Below are 24610 nucleotides of genomic sequence, written 5' to 3' on the forward strand. Positions count from 1 at the left end.
TTCACGTCTGATTTAAATTCTAAAAAATACATACTCTCCTACTACATTTCTATCGCTGATAAATTACATTTTCAAATTTCAATAGTCAACATTAGAAAGGAAATATTTAAGTGTTTTAGCGTTAACCTTTTAAGTAAAATACAAGCACTTAAGTTTAAATTCCATTTTAGTGGAAACCTCTAAAATGTAGAGACACGCACTTCCTCAAAGGAAATATAAAGATCTTATTATGGTCCCGAGTCTGTTAATGTCAGTAGGTCAGCTGAGGTACTCCTCAACCCTCAAGGACGCAGGGAGCAGGGGCATACTCCGGGGGCGAGCAGCTGGGGCACCCGGCCGGGGGCACGCCAGTCTCACCGGTGCGCGCGAGAGATGCGCACGCGTTAACGATGCGAATCGATAAATAACATCGATACGGAGTTTGAAAATCGAATCGTTTAGTTAAATTTTTGAATTGAGAATAATAACGGTAATTATTTTATTGTTTTTAATAGTAATATTTAGATGGGTTTTGTAAAGTTTTAGCCTGTGATCTAGTCTGATGAAACTATTCCCACATCGAGTGTGGGACTCGGCCTTACATTACAGATTGTTATAACGATCTGATAACACATTTAGATTAATTCACTCGTAAATAATTACCATTATTATTTCTAAGTGTCCAACCGTCTGACGATTATTTTTTTTCACCTAATCGGTCTGGTTTCAGCGTGTAGTCTATGGTCGTTGTTGACACCTGAACTGTATTATTTATTGTCAAATAGTCAGTGTAGTGACAGTTTCACCATGGACAGAGTTTTTGCAGCAGCGCTGTCCGTGACAGCATTGCTGTACTTGGCCGCGGCTAAGGTGAGGTTTTTGTTTCAATTTATATTAACAAATAAACAAACAAATATTTATTTTCACTTTAATTTTTCTACACGCTAATCTTACACAATCACTGATCTCCACAATAGCTTCTACACCGGTTTCGGTGACGGTGGCCGGTTTCATTGAAACCAGGCCAGCTACGTAGGAGTAATTTTATAGTGCCCAAGTGTGTGCGCAGTACACAAGAGCACTCTCTATTCCTTTACTCTCATAACCCAGTGGGACGGACGACCGATACGACCGGCGAGAGATCAGGCGCAGGACCGACTTTTTACATGCCCATCCGACGCATGGATCATCTTACTTGTCTGACAATCAGGTGATCAGACTGCATTGTCCTAACCAAACTTGGAAATAACATGTTTCCAACGCGGGAATCGAACCCACGACCTCCGAGTCAAGAGCCGCGCTCTATACCACTAGACCACGGAGGCGTTACAATATAAATAGTCAGTACTCAAGATGCGACCCGGTCTCAAGACGCGGTTAGGCTCTGTGATTGGTTTAAATTTTGACAGCCAACCAATCACAGAGCCTGAACCATGTCTTGAGACCGAGATGCATCTTGAGTACTGAATATTTATACCAGCCTAAGATTTATCATATTGAAATCATTATATTCAAGCTGAGTGGAAAGTTGAATCCAACAATGTGTTTTTTTTATTTGAGTTTCAATAGCTGCTCTAAACGACGTTATTCGCAGCTAGGTTTTCATTGTATGTTTGTATTTTTTTTACAATTACCTTCAAAACGTCTATGACATAATAGTATAACTTTTTTAATGTTTAAATTCATAAATTAATAAACATACTCGCACTATTTCTTTTGCTTTGCTTTTTCCAATAAAGCCTTCCCCAAGTCCGAGTTATTACTAGAGTCTAGAAGATACCAGAAGGTAATAGGCACGTATATGAGTAAGCGATTTGGAAAATATTCAACGTTTAAAAATTACGTCCTACACTAATATACTAATATTAAATAGTTCATTGTTCCTAATTTCAATAGAAAATTACCAAAAAACTATCCCTTTAATAGCTATTACGTCAGTGAATATCACCTATATACATATATGACTATGTCCATCGATGCAGTCACCGATGACCTGACATATTGAGGGGTCAACAAAACGGGTAAAAGTGGTTTACTTGTTTGTTCGTGCAGCGAGTAACAAACCGTCCATACATAAGACATCAACGCGCTGCGCATTCTAAACATTTTTTATTTACTTTCCTTACCAAATATTTTAACATAAAACCTGTACATTTTTAACATGCATTGTTTTAGGTACGTGTTTTATGTATTAAAAAATAATATATAAGAATATTTTACGTTAAAACTATACCGAATTTTCAGGTATGTAATTCTGTTAGAAAATGTATATGAAAGTATGGCTTGAAAGTATGATCAGCAGCAGCTGACCTTTCAGACGTGTTTGTCGCAATCAGTTTACTCCCGTCAGTATTTTACTACATATTATATTACCTGATGGCGATAGTGTTGTAATAATTGTGAAGTACTGTATGTAACGCAATATTATTATTAGAAGTTTCCCGAAGCTGAAACTCCTTTCAGTTTGCTGGAATAAAACGATTATGTGTCCTTCAGTAAAATTTCAGTCCTTAAGTAGCCTGATAAATAAATAAATAAAAAAGCGGCCTCTCCTAAGCGGCCAGTTTTCCCAGTTTTCGCAAATTAAAATAAAAAAAACTTCTCATAAGCGGCCAATTTTCGCAAATTGTTTAAAAATAAAAATTTCCTCATATTATTTCGTGTGTGAATATTCTTATGATAAAAACCACGTAATCGAATACTTTTAGTAGTTACGCTATATTCTTATCCACAAATATTCATAATATAACTAGCGTAGAGTGTAGCGAAGTAGAATTCATCCAATATTACTATTATGATGACATTCTGACAGATATATAGAGTATATTTTGGTGACAGACACCTTTTTACTGCTGCTAAATGTGTGATTCGGGAACGGAACTTAAAATCGTGGACTAAAATTATAGTTAATAACGACTTATAGTAGATATCACAATGTTGTTTACTAGTGATAACCCGCCGTGACCCGGCCGGTTATCAGCATGTTCCCGGACCCAGGTCAGTTTTACATAATATTTGTTATTTATATGTTTAACTAATGCGCAAAACTACGTCTAGATGGTTCCTATATTTACAGTTCATGTACACCTGTGTATTATGAGCGTATTAATTCTTTTATTTGTAACGGCACTTCTGAAGTTGGGAAGGCGATCTTCTGATGAGTTTTGGCAATGGTATTTGCTTTCCATCCTAGGCTTGATATAAAAAAAAAACTTCCAAGTCCCAACATAATACTATATAATATCCGAGCCTTAACCCTTTCCCTAGCTTCTTTTTATTTCCTTTCTATGATTTGTCCGAACCTTCAATCTTTCCCAGCTTCCTGTATTCACGGCTCATTTACACTCCTAATAAAGCCTTAAATTTTCAACGCACTTCCGAGTCCCCGCGCACGTCCCGCCGTGACCCTGCTAATTACTCAGTTAACTTTAACTGGCCGTTAGCGCTCATCACGACCACCATGACTTATCGGTTTAATTAATAATATTTCGACGTTTTGTTGAAAAACAATCGATGGATGCGAAGGTTACTCATCGTGTAAATTAAAAGTACTCGATGTATAATTACAAAACAGTAATCGCAGCATGAGCTCTGATGAGATTACAAAATAAACAACATGAGATTGATTAACCGTATACAATTACTTGTAACATTAACGTATGCTAACTTTTCTTCACTCTTTTCCTTATCTAAACAAAGTCTTAGATATATGTTTGATGGTTACAAAAGTCCACACGATACGTTATTGTTAAAGCTGTCTACGCGAGAAAAAATCTAGTGAGGTTTTTTTGTACCGAGATAACATCGATAACGACAAAAGATAAAGTATATACATACTAATAATAAAAATATGAAAGTCTGTCTGTCGGTCTGTCTGTCTATTACCTCTTCACGCTCAAACCGCTGAACCGATTTCGTTGAAATTTGGCATGGAGATACTTCGAGTCCCGCTTACTTTAAAGAGCAAAACAACGTTTGCCGGGACAGCTAGTTTATAATATAAGTATGGATCCAATGGCAATTAAATAACAAAATAATATCCTTCCTCTTCATGACGATGATATCGGCTGGTGATGATGGCGGTGATGATGCTGATCAGACGGAAGGCCCGTAAGGTCACAGGGCACTATCGCTCACCTCGCTACGGTCAAATCGAAGGAAACTGACCACCGCCGCGCCAGTTTCACTCGATTGTGTAAATACTGTTTTACATGGTTTGTTACAGCTTTTTATACAATAAAACGTTAGGTCGAGCCTCATTAAAAAAAGGTGGAAATGTTGATGGTGATAAAATAATGATCATAAAAGGAGAAAAATACGTAATTAGAAAATCAAATTTATCCAGCTTTTTATGGGATACGGATGAGAGACAGACAAGTGGAGACATCGACAGTAGACAAGCTGGGTTGTTTTAAATCTTTGGGTATCGAAACTAATAAAACGTTTGCATAATCCCATACTATAATATTATAAATGCGAAAGCGTGTCTGTCTTACATCATCACGCTCAAACCGCTGAACCGCTGAAATTTGGTACGGAGATACTTTGAGTCCCGGGACAGGACAAAGGATACTTTCATCCTGGAAAAAATGTAAAGTTCCCGCGCGATAAATGTTTTTGGCGCAACGGAGTTTCGGGCGTCATCTAGTAATCCATAACTGATCATGTGGACTGTTAAATTAATCACTATTTTATGGAGACTCAGTAGCTGTATTTTTTTACATATTGTGTTTAAGAAGCTGTTTTTTTCCTAATCCTCAAGTTTGACAGCATCAGCAAAGCTAAAAGAGCTTTCACTCTACCAATACGAAAATATTTGCAATAACAGTCTATTGTATACGTAATGTTACATAACAACAGTAATCCGAACTTATTGTTATGTCTAACAGATGAGCGGTCACTCGGTCAGCAGGATTTCGAAAGTAAGGATGAGCCTCTACAACATTAACATTTTGCCTTCTTCGTACTTCTAAATATACGTTTGGTATAATATAACTCAATAGTTATTGTAGAGTGCTTAGTCCAAATGCATTCGCTGGGTTTGAAATTGAGGTTGAAATATTGCATGAGGCGCTATGACTTAAGCTTTTTCAGCTTTATTTCAAAGCTCATGTTCGGATTCGAATATTTTACTGAAATAAAAGCAAGTAAGACTTCTTACAACAACCACAATATATTTTCAAGTGACAGTTGAATACAAATTTTCCGTTTGATAGGGACATCCACAGGAATGTAAAGCTACATCTAAATAATATTTACACCTTATCATCCCATACATTTTTAACATCTAACTTCGCTATCGAAGCTAGCGAATGTAATTTCCAATTTGTTTATGCACTTGATCTTTATCTGAAATAAATATTTTTTTATGTTCAGCAAAAAAGGAGAAAGGCACTGTCCGAGTTTGAATGTCCGACATTGGTGGACCCCATTGGGACTATTATCATATTGTATTAGTTGTCAGATTGCCATAACACAAGTTTTTACTTAGCATGGGATTAGACCACCCATTAGTGAACCCACAAAATATTACGTATTGAGTTATGAATTACGTTCTTTAGATGATTTAGAACAAGACTGCATTCAAAATTTAACAACAAAAAAAAATGTGGGTTAGGACACTTTAATACTTAACAGCGACTAGTTAGTAAATAATAATAAATCAGACGGGTCGCTTTGGTAGATTTGCGTCGAGCGACAAGTAGATCTGGCAATGAAACAATGTCTTACTTGATCCTAGTCCATTTAGTCAGCCTTAAAGTCAAGTTACATCAGTCAGTCATGAGAGTGTTCAATGTTCATATCATGCTAGCGTCAATCTTCAGAGTTACAAAATGACAGTTTCAAGATACTAATATATATTGATGGACTGCCAAAATGGAACTGAGATCTTATTTCAATATGTGAGTATGTCGTAACATAATGCGGTAGATCAGCAGTTAGGTTATCTTACTCCAATTTTACTACAGATTCGATTTGGTTTAAAAAAATGGTATCCTCGTTATATGGTGAGTCAGTGTCATACGCGTTAAAAGGACTATATCTTAAAGCAATAATATTATTGTCGTCGAGTTATTATTTTGAATTATGAATATTTTGACACAATATTTTGGGCACCAAAATTTTAATTTCATTTAATTTTTAATTTAATTTATTTATTTAATTCAGGCATATTGGCCCATATTATAAATACCTTATAGACTAACATACATACAATTATACTAAAACTAACACTAACACTAAACACTGTCTCAGTCTGTCTGCGACGTGGGGCGCGACGCGTTCGGAAGTCGTCCTCGGAACCTCCTGTAGATGACTCCAATCGGCCAGAACTCAAAATTATTTCAACAATTATTTTAGTGCCCAATTTTATATCGGTAGCTCCGGTATCAGTGGCTGTGGAATGACAAATAAGCATCATTCAAATATTATAGTAATGATGAATGTTCGGTATTTGAATTTTAGTATAATGCTTTAAATATTATTAAAAGAATGACAGCGCTTTACTAAACTTTTATGGCATAATTTTAACTTCGTCACGACTTTAGTTTTGACTAATTACTAATTTTTATTAACTTTCAATCTACGCTACAATACTTAAAATATATAATATATAAATAAAGCGCGCAGCTCCGTTGCGCCAAAATTAGTTTATCGAGCGGGAACCCCCCTTTTTTGCGGGATACTAAGTATCATATATTGTCCTTTACCGGGACTCAAAGTCTCCATACCAAATGTCAGCAAAATCAGTTCAGCGGTTTGGGCGTGAAGAGGTAACAGACAGACAGATGTCTGATATACAGATAGACAGACACACTTTTATATTACCTATAAATTACAAATTATACGTGGGAGAGCCATGCTTCGGCACGAATGGGCCGGCTCGACCGGATAAATACCACGTTCTCACAGAAAACCGGCGTAAAACACCGCTTGCGCTGTGTTTCGCCGAGTGAGTGAGTTTACCGGATGCCCAATCCCCTACCCTATTCCCTTTCCTACCCTCCCCTATTCCCTTCCCTTCCCTACCCTCCCCTATTCCCTTCCCTTCCCTACCCTCCCCTATTCCCTTCCCTTCCCTACCCTCCCCTATTACCCTATTCCCTCTTAAAAGGCCGGCACCGCATATGCAGCTCTTCTAATGCTGCGAGTGTCCATGGGCGACGGAAGTTGCTTTCCATCAGGTGACCCGTTTGCTCGTTTGCCCCCTTATTTCATTAAAAAAAAAAATTAGAGTGGATTATCTTGTTGATACATTCATGTGTGATGAATGATGATGCACAAATAATTTTTTCAAAATTATAATAATGGCGGAAATCCTGCGCACTACCGCAATTTATCACGGTGTGGGTCAAATGTTAATGTTTTTTTCATTAATAAAAGAGCACGATGCGGCGACATTTTTACGTCCTGTTGTCATCGCGTCATGATTTTTATAATTTTTAGCTTTTAAAACTATGATGCCAAGTTTATTTTAGTACTTTAGCTCAAGACGCATTTTTTTAAGAAAAAATATTTCGTACTCTATAACAGGTGCCTACTTATTCTACCCAATCTGACTACATAGTTCATTTCATTTTATTCACAACAGATATAATATTGTTATTTATTATCATATTATTAATTATTAGCTCATCTATGTATGACTAACTATAGTCATAAGTTTTTGTTTAATAATTTATAGAGGTTGACAGTGCAATATCTTCTTACGAAAGCTGGCAAAAATGTATATCTAGATTAATATTATGATATATTTAATCTTTTTGTGTCCAAGTTTGGTGTAGGCGGACACGCCGTGGGATTTCGTCACCTTACATGATGTTGGCGCCACATTACTATATTATACTGTCTATTAGTATAATATTATTTACTTTAATAAATAATAATAACAATTACAGTAACTAGTCCACAAATGCATGGAACGCCTACGAGGCTTGCCGTAGCACTAAATGAGGATGCGTTGGACGCAAAATTTTTTGTTTGCTAGTTTTGCAATATATTTTTTTATTTTTCGTAAATAATGTTGTGATTTATTATTTAACTTATCAGTCCAGTCCAGTCCTACATAGATTATTATAAAAGCGAATATGTTTGTCAGATGCCTTAACACGCTTAAAGCGCTATTTTGAATAGACTTTTGTGTAGAGATATTCTGAGGGCCGGCAAAAAGTGAACTGACAGGTTTATCACAGGAAAACGTATTCGTATGGTTCCCGACCTCAATGTTGTAATGTCATGATACATGATAGTACGTTACGGGCAGCATATTTTGTAAATAATCATTATATTCTGATATAACAGTGATTGAAATAAAATAATGTTTAACTAATATCTGTAATTTAACATCACTTTACACAATTTTCATTTTTAGCGATTTCTTGCGAGTCATGATTTCTAGAAAGTATCGGAGAATAATTTAATCTATGTTATTATCAAAGTGATTATGATTTTTGTGCAACTTATTAATTATCGTATGCACTTATTTACGCTTATCTTATTTGTTATCGATAATAATTATTACATATTGGGCCTTTCAGATTAAAGAATCGATCTTTTTATATCAGATAATAAATACTTTCATGCAAAAGTAGTAATAATAAGGAAAGTAGAAGAAGGTCGCACCATATTGGTCTGGACCAAAATGTTCGCAACATCGGAGGCTGGGAGTCAGGACAGAATCGGATATTACAAAATCATTAATTAGTTGCAACACAAAACGGTAATCCGTTATCTACTGTTTAATTTCTTTTTATTTCATGCGTAAATATAATATGGTTGAGAGTACGGCTCTTGACGCGGAGGTTGTGGGTTCGATTCCCGCGTTGGAAACATGTTATTCCCAAGTTTGGTTAAGACAATGCAGTCTGATCACCTGATTGCCTGACAAGTAGGATGATCCATGCGTCGGATGGGCATGTAAAAAGTCGGTCCTGCGCCTGATGTCTCGCCAGTCGTGTCGGTCATCCGTCCCAACTCCCACTGGGTTAATTTTATTTCTTTACGTAACATGTCCTTTCCGAGTCTTACCAAACTCGGATATCGGAATCGCGATTAATATAGATATTTTGACGTATTACGTCGGCAGGGTGCGTCGCGGCTTAGTATTTTATTTATTTATTTTATTTTACTGGAAAACAAAACAGTAATTAAGTAACAATATGAGTAAATACATATAGTATTGAAAGATGGCAAATTATTTTTCCTGTTTTTATGTAATTTGTAGCTTGACTAAACTTGGTCTGAAGTTAAAAATTTTTAGTTATTGTGTCCACTTAAGTATGATAAGTAGATTTTGCTCACAGTTTCGTTGAGTCAAATATTAGCATAAAATATACTGTTCTAGCATGTGATCTGTGAATGAGGTTAGTATATGCTATATAATATAGTACAAAATATATAATAGTCGAAGAGCCGAAGGCCGCGGAGTGGTAAACTCAGTATTTAACTGCGCGCGTAACCTTTTCGCTAAACCAATTATAATGTCAGAGTCTTCGCTGTGCCGAGTGTGGGTATATAATATGTCATATTAATAATGATAATATTATATTTGAAGATGCGAAATCCAGAGATTTATGTGCAGTTAATAGTTATTGAGACCATGGACTAATTATTATACATCGTCTATGTTGGGGCCTGAGACTGAAAACTTGAGATTTCGTGTGTGAAACGTCAGAGGCCGCGAGTCTATTTCTTTTTTTTTTTAGTTTTAAATGGGGTTCTTTTTTATTTACTTAAAATGGCTTGTAAAATATATGTATAGTCATTACTCATTAGCGACCACTAAAACAAACAGTTAAAAACGATTTGTATTATGTCAAACCATACTAAATAACAATAATAGTTTGTTATTTTGATCGGCCCTAGTTTACAGTTTTACACTCATTTAATTAAAAGTGGTGAAAGGTATTGTAGATTTTCTTTAATGATACTAAAAATTATTATCAATACTTTTATAATTCGGTGGCATTTCAAATTAGTTTTACGACTAAATGATTTAAATGTGCTTAGACGATATACGTCGTGTCTATTTGTAAATGCCAGACTTAAAATATGTGAACTTCATTTATTTTTAGTGGACGCAATATTAAAAAAAAGCTTAAAAATAGTTAATACATTTGATTTTGACTATACTTTGGATTAATTCATATAAGTTATTTAAATATTTCATGATGCTTTAAAATAATAGGATACAAAACTCCGGTCATATACAAGGTATGTTATCTATATATATTAAACTCAAAGGTGACTAACTGACATGGTGATCTATCAACGCACTGCCCAAACCACAGGACCGATCGGGCTGAAATTTGGCGTGCAGGTAGAGGATATGACGCAGGCATCCGCTAAGAAAGGATTTTGATCAATTCCACCTCCCCGGGGTTAAAATACGGGAGGAAAGTTTGTATATAACAATGCTTCTTAACGCGAGCGACTCCGCGGGTAAAAGCTCGTCTACCATGTGACTGGACTTTATACTCCTTCTCTATAATATGACTGGACTTTATACTCTTTCTTTGGTAGACAAAATTTATTTTAAAAAATATTAGTTAAGACACATTTTACAGACACGACAGTCATTATTACAAAATATGTAATGACAGAATCACAGAACGCTGCACATAATTCGAAATGTTAAGACACACATTAAGACTGTTAAATCATTACCCACTTCTTTCGTTGTACTCGGTAAACGGTCTCAAAGAAGTCATAAACGATCTAAGTAACAAAAACAACCAAATATACTATGAATAGTGAATAGAGTTTTGCAACGAGCCACGTGCTCCGAGCGGTCGTCACGAGCGCAGAAGAAGGTTTGACCTAAATCTACTTCTCTTATAATGAGCTTAGTGTAGCAGAAAAATAAAAGTAGCGAATGCAACCCTACATAAAAGGACACTGTTATTTTACATTACACTTTCTTTAGCACTTAATGTTACTAGGACTATTCTAGTAATAGCGAAAACGATGCCATTTAAATTTGAAATATGCAAATCTGAACCTAAAAAATGTATTACAACCTTTGAATAGCTCAATTACAAACGCATTGCAATACCTTGTCACTTTGCAATGTGAAGTGACCCTAAGTAAATGTACCCTATTATGTAAACACGAAACAAATCTCTCTAGGCCGGTATAAATAATCAGTACTCGAGATGCATCTCGGTCTCAAGACACGGTTCAGGCTCTGTGATTGGTTGGCTGTTAAAATTAGGACCAATCATAAAGCCGAACCGCGCCTTGAGACCGAGATGCATCTTGAGTACTGACTATTTATACCGGCCCTATATTATGGTAGTTACTAACTATAAGCCTTTGTCGGCGGTCATCATTACCAATAGACATGTTTGTTAACCGCACTGCTCACAAGCTCATAATATACAGTGAATATTGCCAGTTGCCACACGACCGCACCGAATGTTTCATGTTACACAGATAAACGAAAAGTTGTAAAAGAAGTACGGGTTAGGAAATACAATAAAGTTCAAAGTTTATGACCTAACCAGTAGGTTAGGTCATAAACTTTGAACTTTATTATATGTATTATTGAGTATGTATAGTAATACATACTAATATTATAAATGCAAAAGTGTGTCTGTCTGTCCGTCAGTCTATCTGTCTCTCTGTCCAGGACAAAAGGTATCCTATGTCCTTTCCCGGGACTCAAAGTATCTCCCTGCCAAATTTCAGCAAAACCGGTTCATTGGTTTGGGCGTGAAGAGTTAATGTATCCTATGTCCTTTCAAGGGACTCAAAGTAGATACTTTGAGCCTGAACCCTGCCAAATTTCAGCAAAATTGGTTCATTGGTTTGGGCGTGAAGAGGTAACATCTTCACGCCCAAACCACTGTTCTCGCGCGATAAACGGAGTTGCGGCGTTATCTAGTGAAATATAAGCATCGATTCAGCGTTGATGGTAGCCGAGCTGTGGTCATCATTTATGTTATAAGAAATTCAATTCAAATTCAAACTTCTGTAATAGAAATAGAAAGAGATTGTAATGTTAGTAGGAGAGCGGCAACAAGTTCTACATAGAATAATATTATGTTTGCTCACCGCTGTATAACGACCGCTATATTACGGCAACGGAATCTTAGAAAATCATAACTTTGTAACAGATTACTAAATAGTAAAACGATCTGTATAGATATAAAATATGTGAGTGTTTTCCATTAATATTTAATGTCCAAGTGAATAACATTAGAAAAGGGCATGATGCCTATTTGTTTGTCTTGGTCATGAAGCTATATTAGCTTCATAGTCTTGGTAATTAAAGAACAAAAGTAGAAACATCGGCAAAAGAATTAATGTGTCAGTGCGCGAGTCCAACTCGCACTTAGCCGATTTTTTTCATAAAGTATTTAGTGCCGGGTGCTCATTTCGTGTTGTTTATTTGGAAACACAGCCAATTTTGGTAACGATACATCTAAGACGTATTGTTATAATCAGATTCACCATAAATGGCCTTCACATTATAGTGCTCATATATAATTTGAATATAATAGTGTGTTTGTATGTGACGTGGGCCGCGAGGAGCTCGGGAGCCCTGGGGCGGCGCGGGGCCCACACACTTGACATTATCGTCAAGTCAAGTGTTATATTTACATTAGTCAGTGATGAAATTAAGTAAATATAACACGTCTTGACATTAACTAGATATACAACTTCGCATCGAAATTGGTAGGCTTTACAATTCACTGAAACGATTGTGCTCAATTAAAGCTTTCATCTCAGTGGGCCCCTAGACGATCTATTTTATTGTGCAATATCATTGAATAATTTATTTGACAATAAGATTGAAAGGCATGCAATATCAACCGTAGACGGTCAATAGTATGCCACAATACGTGATATTGCACTATACAATTGATCTCTTAGAGTTTAGACCCTCACCGGGAGCATTCGCTTGTAATGTAATGTTACAGAGTCGAGCATTGCAATGCGCACCTTGTAATTGATACAAAATCGAGCATTACAATGCGCACCTTGTAATGATACAGTGTGGAATATCTTGATACAACTTGTTACATAAACTAGCTATGGAATGCTCAAAGTCGAATGTTACATTACACGCGAATGCTGTCATCCAGGGAGATAGTATTGTAATGTCATGCTCAAAGCGAATAATTAATATTACATTACACGTATAATGTAATGCTCAAAAACATAATATTATCAATACTTGCTCCCTCACCGCGAGCATTCACTTGTAATTTACAAGTGAGTGCTCGCTGTGAGGGAGCACCTTTATACAAAAGTAATAGTGTAGACGCCGCGCCGTAGACATGCGTAGAGGGTTGCTAGTTGCTACGAAACATAACAGCTATTAATGTTTCAATAATTACATACACGCTCTTGCCTACACTATAAGCAGGTAGAGATAGGCCGAACAACTCCGCCTGCATGCAAACATTCCTTCAAAAGAAAAGAGTGTTCGGATAACAAATTAATATTATTATATTATCACTTCGATCGTGGGAATCGCAGACACAATAGATTTTCAATGTTATGCGACAGCCGGGTGCCGCTTGTTTAATAATACTACCATGTTTAATATCGTCAAAATCGGTTCTATGATTTTTGCCTGGAAATAAATAGTCACAAAAAATTATTGACATCCAAAAATATTCATAATATTCATAATTCGTAGGACATTTACTTGACTTATGCCTGTTTTCACCAACGGTCTCCTAACGCTAAGTGTTCCCTAGCGATCTTTGCGGGTCAAATATCTCTTAAGCATCTAAAAAAAAAAGGTAATGTTTTGCAAACGTTCTTACGCCCTGAGGACGAACGTGACACACAAAAATTCGTAAAATCTTGAAGGATATGTACCCTCAATGGCCGCTAGGGGACCACTTAGCGTTACGAGGCGGTTGGTGAAAACAGGCATTACTGATTTTGCAAAGTCCGCTTTGCGACACTGACAGGGTGGACAAACGACGACAGGACAGGACCCTTATTCTGCAAAAGAGACAAAACTAAATCTAGATGGAGGTCATAGGAAGTACTCGAAGTACTGGCCGAGTATCGAGTGTGGCCAAATCGCCTGACCGGATGAGTGCCGTGGGATTTTCACAGATAAACTTATCAGATAAAAAGTGTTGTAAATATTGCCAACTCCGGCGCCCTTCAGCTCGCCTCTCACGAAGTGTCATCACCTAAAAAAACAACTTAAACCATGTTCTAATAGTAAAAAAAAAAAAAAAAACAATATATTATAATAGTTAAAAAAACTAAAAAAACACTTCTTGTTTTTTTAAACTTTTAACAAATTATTGCATTGTCTTGCTCTCAATGCGTATGCAAAGTTTCGAATTAATTAGACTACTGGAGATAGGTAAAAATCGTGCTCAAAGATTCCGTTACATACACAGCCTAAGCTAATAAAAATATGTTAAAAAGGCAACATACAATTATATGTTACGGCAGTTCCGGCAGTTTGACAGACAATGTATTGCTTAATTATGTTGCTTATGTTTATGTCAGAATCTTCATTTAACTACTATAATTAAATACTCCATTATTATTGGATTCTGAGTGCAGCAGTTAGCAACTTTAACGAGTACCCTGCCTCTTCAGAGTCAAACTTTTGACTCCGTATCCTCGAAACTATTTAACGTCAATGTGTAAAGGAAAAAAGTGCATCATCTATACCTTAATGTTTGATCCAAAAGAGACAATAAAGTGCAAGGTGATCTATTAGTCTAGTCCACAAGTGCCATTTTCCTCAAAACATGATCTCATGCACCGAAAATTATGATTTTGGTCTCATTCGATTCGGAATACCATCTAGAACATTCTAACAAAATTGCAAGAGGGGCTGAAAAAAAAGCAAAAGTACGTAAACAAAAAAGAAGGGCTTTTTTAATATTACGAAAACTAAATTTGAGATAATCAAAATTAGGAAATAGATCCTTAAAGCAGGAAATTTCATAAAAAAAGTTCTAGATCCTGGAATCTTATAAACAATTCTTATAACTTTAATTAAGTAAATACGCGTGATTCGGTGATTTGCCGCAATCTGCTACGTGAACTAAAAAATATATTTTAACTGATTAAATATTAATATTAAGGAATAAAAAAAATGAGTACTAATAAGACATATCAATTAACAATAATCCGTCAACAAAATAATTGTCACCATTTGTTTAATTGTTACGCTTTTCCTAATTTGTTAATAGTCACCATTTTAATGTTAACATAAAACGCTGATTATTTCAAAACAATAAATCCAATTTTTTTTATTATTCTTTTGAGCTAATTTAAAAATGGTTTATAAGAGAACGGGGATCCCGTTGAAAAAATTCAAAAATTTTAATTTTTCACTTTTTTATTAACATTCAAAGGCAATTACTTACGGTATTTTTTATGTCCATTTTTTTATGAAATAATGGAGGCAAACGAGCAAACGGGTCACCTGATGGAAAGCAACTTCCGTCGCCCATGGACACTCGCAGCATCAGAAGAGCTGCAGGTGCGTTGCCGGCCTTTATAGAGGGAATAGGGCAATAGGGGAGGGTAGCGAAGGGAATAAGGGAGGGTAGGGAAAGAAATATGGGAGGGTAGGGAAGGGAAAAGGGTAGGGGATTGGGCCTCCGGTAAACTCACTCAGTCGGCGAAACACAGCGAATTATTGTTACTATTTTGTTTTGTTATTTTTAAAAGCCAGATAAAAATATATAATATATTTTTATTTACTAATAAAATTTAAATAATATTTTTTATTGATGAAAAAACCCCTAATTGCTTTTGATTGTTCATAGAAAAGTAAAAAACCAAAATTGTTGAATTTTTTAACGGCGATCTCTTCTAAGCCCTTTTAACATTAGCTCAAAAGAATAATATAAATTTCTAGATTTCTTGTTTTGTAATAATCAGCGTTTTTATGTAACATTAAAATGGTGACTATTAACAAAAGCATAATAAATTAAACAACTAAGCAAATTGTGATAATTGATTTTTATTGACGGATTATTGTTTATTAATATGTCTACTTAGTACCCATTTTTTTTATTCCTTTATATTAATAATTAATCACGCGAAACCCGAACCACGCGTTTTGACCGTTACTTTCGCCGCTCAATCAAAGTTATAAGAAGTGTTGATAAGGTTCCAGGATCTTGGACTTTTTTTTTGGAAATTTCCTGATCTTTAAGTATCTATTTTTCAATTTTGATTATCTCAAATAGTTTTCGATATATTATTAAAAAAACCAAACCCTTCTTTTTTCGTTTACTTAATTGTTTATAACTTTTGCATTTTTTAGCCACTCTTGGAATTTTGATAGAATATTCTAGATGGTATTCTGAATCAAATGAGACCAAAATCATAATTTTCGGTGCATGAGATCAGGTTTTGAGGAAAATGGCACTCGTGAACCAGAATATATCGGACGATTAAGCTACCTGTGTTTATCGCACGCTTATTATTTTATTGTATTACATTATTTTGCGTTTTGATCTAATTCGTCTTTAGCTACAAGCTAATAGCCATGAAGCAAACTCAATATCGTAAATATTATAATAGCATAAAGTCCTAAGTTCCACATAAAACATATTTTATTCAACTAAACAAGTGTTTCTGAAAGTTTAGAAATATAAGTCTTTATCCACAAATTTCAAGTAGCCAATGTTAAATTAGCACTTTTCGCCTGCGCGTACGCACTGTAATAATTAATCGTTTCGATCGAGGTCGGCCGAAGGTCGCTGACCTATTGACAGTGACGTAAGTGTGACATTGACAGCTCGCGGGGAAAGTTGTCCTCCCTCTTCTGTCACCGAAAGTTGGCTAAGCTACTTTCGTAAAGGTTTTCAGGTTACTTTTATTTTCAGTTTCAATGTCAACGTGACTCATTGTTTACTGTGAGAACTTGCGCTGTTGTAACTGCCGTCACTTTGTTTGTTGAAAATAATAATTATATTGTTTCAATTTAAGTAAATTAAGAATAAAATAGGAAATTATTTAATCTCAAATAATGCAAAATTTTATTTACCCGCTAGAGCAAAAAGAGTCTTTATTATAAATATAATTTTTAATGTTTTAAATATTTTATTATGTTACTGAAATCATTATAAATGCATCCATATCACTAGATAGGTATAGCAACAGCCAACACACATTTCAATTAATATAATAAGTATAATTATAAGAATATATTAATGATGTTGCGAAGAAAATTTTAAATATTTTAGCATATTCATTACAACTTTATTGACTTCCGTGATCTTTTTAGGTCACGAAGATTGCGATTTTATTAATTAGTATTATTATTATAAGCTGACAAAATTGCACAGACAAAAATATTTTGAGTACTATACAGAGTATAACAAAACTAAGTGATAATAATTTAGGGTGCGTATGTGTTCCTTGTAGAGAGTTCACTGTGAAAGTAGCAGCGCTGAAAGAGTTACTTTTTTAACTTTTGTATGGAAAAATTCATGACTCTGGGGCGCTTGCCAATACAAATCACAAAAAAATATTAATTTTGCTCTTTCTGCGCTTCTCCTTTAACACAGACACAAATAAGGAACACATACACACCCTAAAGCATTATCAGTTATCACTTAGTTTTGTTACACTGTAGATTACAGTCACATAATATCAGCTGATGATATCGATATCATAATGAGACTGCATTATTGCAAGATTGTACAGCAGAATCCAATACCAACTGTCTACCTCTAGTGATTTTTTATGTCTAACGTATGGATTTTTTCGCGGGGCATTCTTCTTATTCCCGACGTCTCTTGGCTACTTCCAGCAGGTCATGGACTGACCTCTCATTCATAATACACAAAACTAGTATATTAAGTCCCTCCTGCTAAAACCACTGAACACGGAAACTTGCACTCAACCTGTCTGCCGTCGGAGTATTGAGCTCTCGACAATTACGTGCCAGTTTTTGTCCAGTCATTGTCTCGATGTGAATTGAGAATACTTTTTACTACACTTATGTAAACAATGAACTATGAAGCATTAAGGATATAGTGGTGTTTGTGTTTATATCTGTCCCCAAGGCAGAGTCATCAGAATTGTTTGCGTATAAAGATCTTTTGTGGTTTTCCAAATTATATAGAGGTATATTTTTATTTAAAGAGAGGATTTAATATTTCGATTTGATGGTCCTAAAATATGGATTGTTCTATTTGTAGCACAATGTTACTCTTAAATTAAAGACGGAGTCAACGAGAACTTGTTGATTACAGAACCCTAAAACGGAACCCTAACCAACCTTTCTATCTCAGTTAGCTAGGTACATCTTTTGAGAATTTTCGCAGAGGAAATTGTTGTTCGTGTTATCAAAATGAAGCTACTCACGAAAAGTTAGCCTAATAGTAATAAATGAAAAAAATGTTCTAGGGAAGATTCCCTAGAATATTTTTTTTATTTATGTAACACAAACAAAAGTGCTGTAGTACAGTTGTACTACAACACTTTTTGTTGAGAGTTTTACTATAATAATTGAACCATAGCATTTCTAGTTTCTATCATATCTGCTTCTGTGCTAGTCGGCACGATTGTCGATCTAAAATGCTTCAAAAGTAGGCTTGGCAGAATCAGTAATCGGTGATGGCGCCAACGCCACGCCACGTTATAGTTTTCCCGTCGCGGAAAACTTGAAAATTAATATGCACATAAATTATGACGTCACAAGATACTTAAATAAATATATTTTAATTAGTATAAAGCGGGGCGCGCTCGCGTGCTCAAGAGTCAACATCCATGGTGATTACGATTATTCCCGATTCGTTTGAGGAAATTTGAGAAAATTGTAAATATTTTCCTCTTTTACTTGCCTCTTGTTGTAGCAAATTTTCGATTACTTAGAATTTTTATTGGTCAATAAATATGAGGTGTGTAATATTAATGAAATAATATTATGAAGACTTCTACAGTTTATTTGACTCAGTCTCGATAGGTCTCAATTTGCCAGTAGGTCGAATGTATTGAATTTGAATCACGTCACACGATGTACGTAAATAAAAAAAAGTTTTTAAATTTGTAAGGGCCGGTTTCACCACTTTCTGATAAGTGCCGAATAGGCTATTCACAACTTTTTTATCAGATTCTCCATACTACACCTGTCAAGTTAAGTGGTGGATAGCCTCTTCGGCACTTATCAGGAAGTGGTGAAACAGGCCAACTCGAAAATGAGTGACCGATTTGGCTAATTAAAGTCTTGAAATATTTGTGACAGTTCAGGGGAGGTTTATGTTATGAGTGCAGAGTGAGTGACACGAAGTTTACCGGGTATAATACTAGTTTAGACTATATTCTTATTGAATTTTAATTTTGCTTAAAATGAATAATTCACAGTAATAACTTTATAGTACTGTTTATATGTCAGTAAGTAATTATACATCGTGCAATATTTTTTAGCTAATTGGCTAAACTGTATGAAAATTGAAAGGATAATAGAATATGTAAATCTATAAAACCTTGTTAAAAAAGAGTAGTCACTGTACGCAATTTTTTAATCATGTAAAAAACATGAAAAATAAGCGTTAACTGTGGAAATACAAAGAGAAAAAACCATATTTTGAACGTAGGCTTATAAAATTTTGTACTGCATCTACTCTTTCTTGACAGACTGTATGTAGATCCATTATATCTTATATCTTTAAACGAGCAATTCTTGTATATATAATATATAATTGGAATCTCGGAATCGGCTCCAACGATATTTATGAAATTTAGTATATAGGGGGTTTCGGGGGCGATAAATCGATCTAGCTAGGAATCATTTTTATAAAATGACATTTTATTCGTGTTTTATCGAATACCGAGCAAAGCTCGGTCAAATAGCCAGTAGAGATTTATGTAAGTAAAGCAAGTAAAGTTTCAGCTAACAGAAACATGCACATGTTAGTATATCGTACTTGTATGCAATTTTTTATATTGTTGCATGATTACTTCCCGCAATTACATCGTACAATGATGATCACCACAAACAATTGAAACTAAATTGCAATAGGCGATTATAAAACATAGATTTATGTCATAATATGATTTGATATTAAAGTTTATTGTTAAAAAATATGTAATATTTTATAGATTTTATTTATCACCAAATATCTGATGATATTTATTATGTTATCGGCCTTCAGACGAAAAGAAAGCCGGTTTTAAAGATACGATAAAATAAAGTAAAAAGTTGTTTCAAGGTCACCTCTGGAAAGTGTACGGATGTCATAATATAATGCTTTATTATATTATATTCTAATCACGTGACCCGACTGATTTATATAATACTAGATGACGGCCGCAACTCCGTTGCGCCTAAACTCGTTTATCGCGCGGGAACCGTACATTTTCCCGGGACTTAAAGTATCTCCGTGCCAAATATCAGCAAAATCGATTCAGCGGTTTGGGCGTGAAGAGGTAACAGACAGACACACTTTCGCATCTATAATTATTATGGATTACAAATATTAAATACTAGATGACGCCCACAACTCTGTAGCGCCAAATCTCGTTTATCGCGCGGGAACCGTACATTAATCTGGGATAAAAAGTAGCCTATGTCCTTTCCCGGGACTCAAAGAATCTCCCTACCAAATTTCAGAAAATTTGGACGTGAAGAGACGAGAGAAGAGAGAGTAACAGACAGACAGACAAACTTTCGCTTTTATAATATGAGTATGGATAGTATAGATATAGATATTTCAATATAAGGTGTTTCGTTTAAATGTAACTAATTAAAATATTAATAATTAATTATGTGAACAGTATCAGGCCGAGTTACTTAAATTGTTATATAAGTTTTCCATAAGGAAGTTTAACAGTTGACCAATCCATACTGATAATGTAACATCATGTGTTAGCGGATGTCAAAGGACAAGCTATATGATATTATATTTATTTATTTAAATCGGTATATTATGTTAGTCACTATATATAATTTTAATAAGTGATTATTATATTTTAAATAGTAATAAGTGAGGTACTTACTTGATTTTGACAATTAGTTAGTTATAAATGGCGGGAGGATTATTTACTTCCGTTATAACTTCCTCTTCTCATATTTAAGTAAATAATTATCTTAAATATGGGAAGTACATTAATTAATATTTAGAACTATGTATTTAACTTATTCTTAGCCATTTTTAATTATTTTACTATATTTGAATTGTCAACGGCAGTTCGTTTCTTTTGTGTAAAATGGTATAAAAGCCAGCCATATTGCATTGATTGATTCATTCTGTAAATAACTTTGAGACGTGTAAGGTGAAACTCTGTTCGAATAAATACCGCTCAATGTATAGTTATTCAAGACTTTTAATACTCTCTAATACATGTATTATTCTCTTTCACCTCTTCATGTAAGTCTATGAACCGATTTTTAACAACAAAAAATATGGCATGGCATATTTTTGTTGTTAAAAAAATAAGTATAAAAGACACAAGAAGCTACTTTCCCCTATTCCCTTCTCTTCCCTACCCTCCCCTATTCCCTTCCCTGCCTTACCCTCCCCTATTACCCTATTCCCTCTTAAAAGGCCGGCAACGCAATTGCAGCTCTTCTGATGCTGCGAGTGTCCATGGGCGACGGAAGTTGCTTTCCATCAGGTGACCCATTTGCTCGTTTGCCCCCTTATTTCATAAAAAAAATGAAGCGTTTCCGGACTACCAAGTAGCAACTAGCATTTAACTTCTTTTTAAATATATAAAGCTTTGACTTATTGACTTCGACTAACGGACCCGACGGAAGTCATCCCGTATCTATGAAGTTTAAATTGTATTCAGTTTCAATGTTCTCGACATCAGTGCTTACATTTAGCGCATCATTTTTATAAACATATATTATAATATTATGATTACTGATTAGTCCTGAGTCTAAAGCTGTAATATCAAAGAACATTAATAATAAGAAATACATAGATAATAAAAGTAATATTACCTGAAGTTTTTGGTACTTAAAAATTAACATAAAGAAAATTATAGGCCATTCTATTCTTACGTAGGCACTACTTGTCCGGAGATGGCCAAGGGCTCAAAGCGACTATTTGGGCGGTGCAAGGACACGCGAAAACTCGTCGATCTCGCCCACTGCGGCCAACCGCCTCTGCGTCATGATTCATATAGACATTTGGTGGAATAGTTCTCGCCTCCAAGTAGGTCATAGGCCCTGCAATCTGGTATTCGACTTATCTAACTTACGCCTCAAATCATGGCCAATAACATTCCTAGGCTGGTTAGTAAAAGGAATTTGAACTAGGAAACTATATCAAAGACGGAAACTCTAGTTCTCTTTGTAGTTTTTTAGAAATTGAGCCCTAAAAGTTACCATTAAATCCATTATATAGAGGACTTTTTTGTAACCTTACTACAGAATTAAGCAGTATAAATTTAGTACTTTACCAATAAGTATTATAGTTATTCACAACGCTTAAGGTCTCTAAAACATAGTATAACAGTAACTATAACATCAATATATAAGTACAGTAACTTTTAATATTATAAAAGAGGAAGAAGATACAATGAAAAAATTGAGAAAGAAGAAAACGTATCGCGAAAATTTAAATAAATTACTATAATCTTCTAAATATAACGCGAAAGACCTTCGAAAACGAATAAATAATTATAATAGAAGTTAGGAAATGACCAGTGATTGTAAATATTGAACAATATCATTAGCATGCAACGATTCACATTTCAAACAGTTATATAAGGGCGCCAGGTGACCGACACGTCCAAAATGGCGACATGGAGTGAATCTTACAATGTTGTGAAAGACATTCATCTACATTACCTTCTAACAATGGGATATATTACTGCAATGTTTTCACGCTTAAGTGCAGCACCAGCATAGACAGTACAAAAAGATCCGTTCGACGTTTGACAACGTTTCTATCAATATTCTGATATCTAATAATATCTATGGACGCTTCACACCACGTCAGTCTGGCTAAGTAGCTGAAGGACTTGTGGGTACCAGACAACGGAAATATATTTAATACATTTATACTATACATATATTTAAGATTTTTATTATATCATACACATATTTAATACACATCCAAGACCCAGGAACTTTTGAAATACTTTTTTGTTCCGTCGGCGGGATTTGAACCCGCGACCCCCGGCTTGAGCTTACCAGCTTACCCACCAACTGAGCCACAGAGGTCGTCATATAGTGTGTGTCCGATTTTGTTCGGATTATTTAGTGTATGTGCTAGTAGCGTCCTCTTCTCCGATTTTTGCGTATTGTTCCCAACTAGATGTCCCGCGTGACCTCGCCCGCGTTAATTAGGAAGAAAACCGTTCATTTTCCCGCAAAAAAATTGCTTATGTGCCTTCACGTGCTCTATTCTATATCTATGCTAAATAACATAGAAATTGCCCCAGTAGTTCGTGAGACCAAAACCTTTCTTATTTTTCTCGTTTTTTCCACATTTTCCTCTGTTTCTTTGGTCCTATTAGTCTTAGCGTGATAATATATAGCCTCTTATATTCCTCGATAAATAGCTATTTAACACTGAAATATATTTTTTGATCGGACCCGGTTCCTGACATTAGAGCCTTCAATCAAACAAACAAATTCTTCAGGTTTATAATATTAGTAAAGATTTTTTAAATCGCTTGACAAACTCGAGTCTCGGTCTAAAATACTACGAAAAGTACCAATAATAGGGTCATAATAGGCTCATAATCATGGGACGATGCATGGTATAATGGTTTATTGTAGTGATGATGATGATGAACGTAATTCGCATAGGAGCATATGCTTTCCGTTTTTGCGTGAGAGAGTTACAAACATCCATACATCCATACTCACAAACTTTTGGCTTTATTATATTAGTAGGACTAGTCGGATTCAAGTAACATTCGAAAGTAGGTATTTCTTATGAATGTCATTGTATACAAAATGTCTTGATTTCTATAGAATGATGTCTTTTAATATTATGTTATGTCATTTGACATGAAGCCACTTAACAAAATCAGAAATGAAACAAAATAATAAACAATTAGTCCTGTAGATTAGCATGTTGTGTTGCAACATATTATCATATCTGGTGATTACTGATCAATATTGAAGTCCAATTGCTGATTATTACTATCTACGATCAGTAATCGATATGATATTATGATTAATCTATAATTCTATGTAAGTAATCAATTAATTAGGACGACACGTGAGAGAATTAGCGCCTCGGTGTTATTTGAGTGTGATAACAGCGCTTTTTGATATTACTGGACGTGAAGTGATTATAATAATAATAATCGAATCGATTGAGGCACCATAATTGATTTCTACGGTATTTCAGATTGATTCATTCATAAGCAAATGACAGTAGTTTTTAGATGGTTTGAGGAAGTTCAACTTTTTACAGCAAGTCGTGACAAAACCTTTTACCAGCGCTTAGTTTAGGATCAGTAGCTCTACCATGAGTTAAATACTATAGCTTTACTATAGTATTTATCGATACTCGATACCGACTACGTGAATATTTAGTATGGCGATTTTAGTTCTAGAGGCGCGGCTGTAAAATTTGACATATTAAAAATTTATGGTAGTCGGTATCGAGTATCGAAAAATACTATAGTTTTAAACTCATGGTAGAGCTACAGGTACAGAATAAGTTTTGTCCTGCGGTAAAATATCATTTTATCTGTGTCAAATATACGA

General features: G+C 34.9%; 1 protein-coding gene across 2 annotated transcripts in view; it reads left to right on the forward strand.

Annotated features, from left to right (window-relative positions):
- The first annotated feature begins 362 nt into the window (after positions 1-362).
- Positions 363-24610, forward strand: part of LOC121733628 (probable serine/threonine-protein kinase DDB_G0276461) — a 67761-nt gene continuing 43513 nt past the window's right edge. The window contains exons 1-2 of one of the 2 annotated variants that reach the window (XM_042123940.1): positions 363-469; positions 710-849. In XM_042123940.1, the coding sequence (XP_041979874.1) occupies positions 787-849 (63 nt within the window). In that variant the 5' untranslated portion in view covers positions 363-469; positions 710-786. The other variant, XM_042123941.1, reaches the window with a different exon arrangement.

This window comes from Aricia agestis, chromosome 14 (assembly GCF_905147365.1).
Source record: "Aricia agestis chromosome 14, ilAriAges1.1, whole genome shotgun sequence".
Lineage (NCBI taxonomy): Eukaryota > Metazoa > Arthropoda > Insecta > Lepidoptera > Lycaenidae > Aricia > Aricia agestis.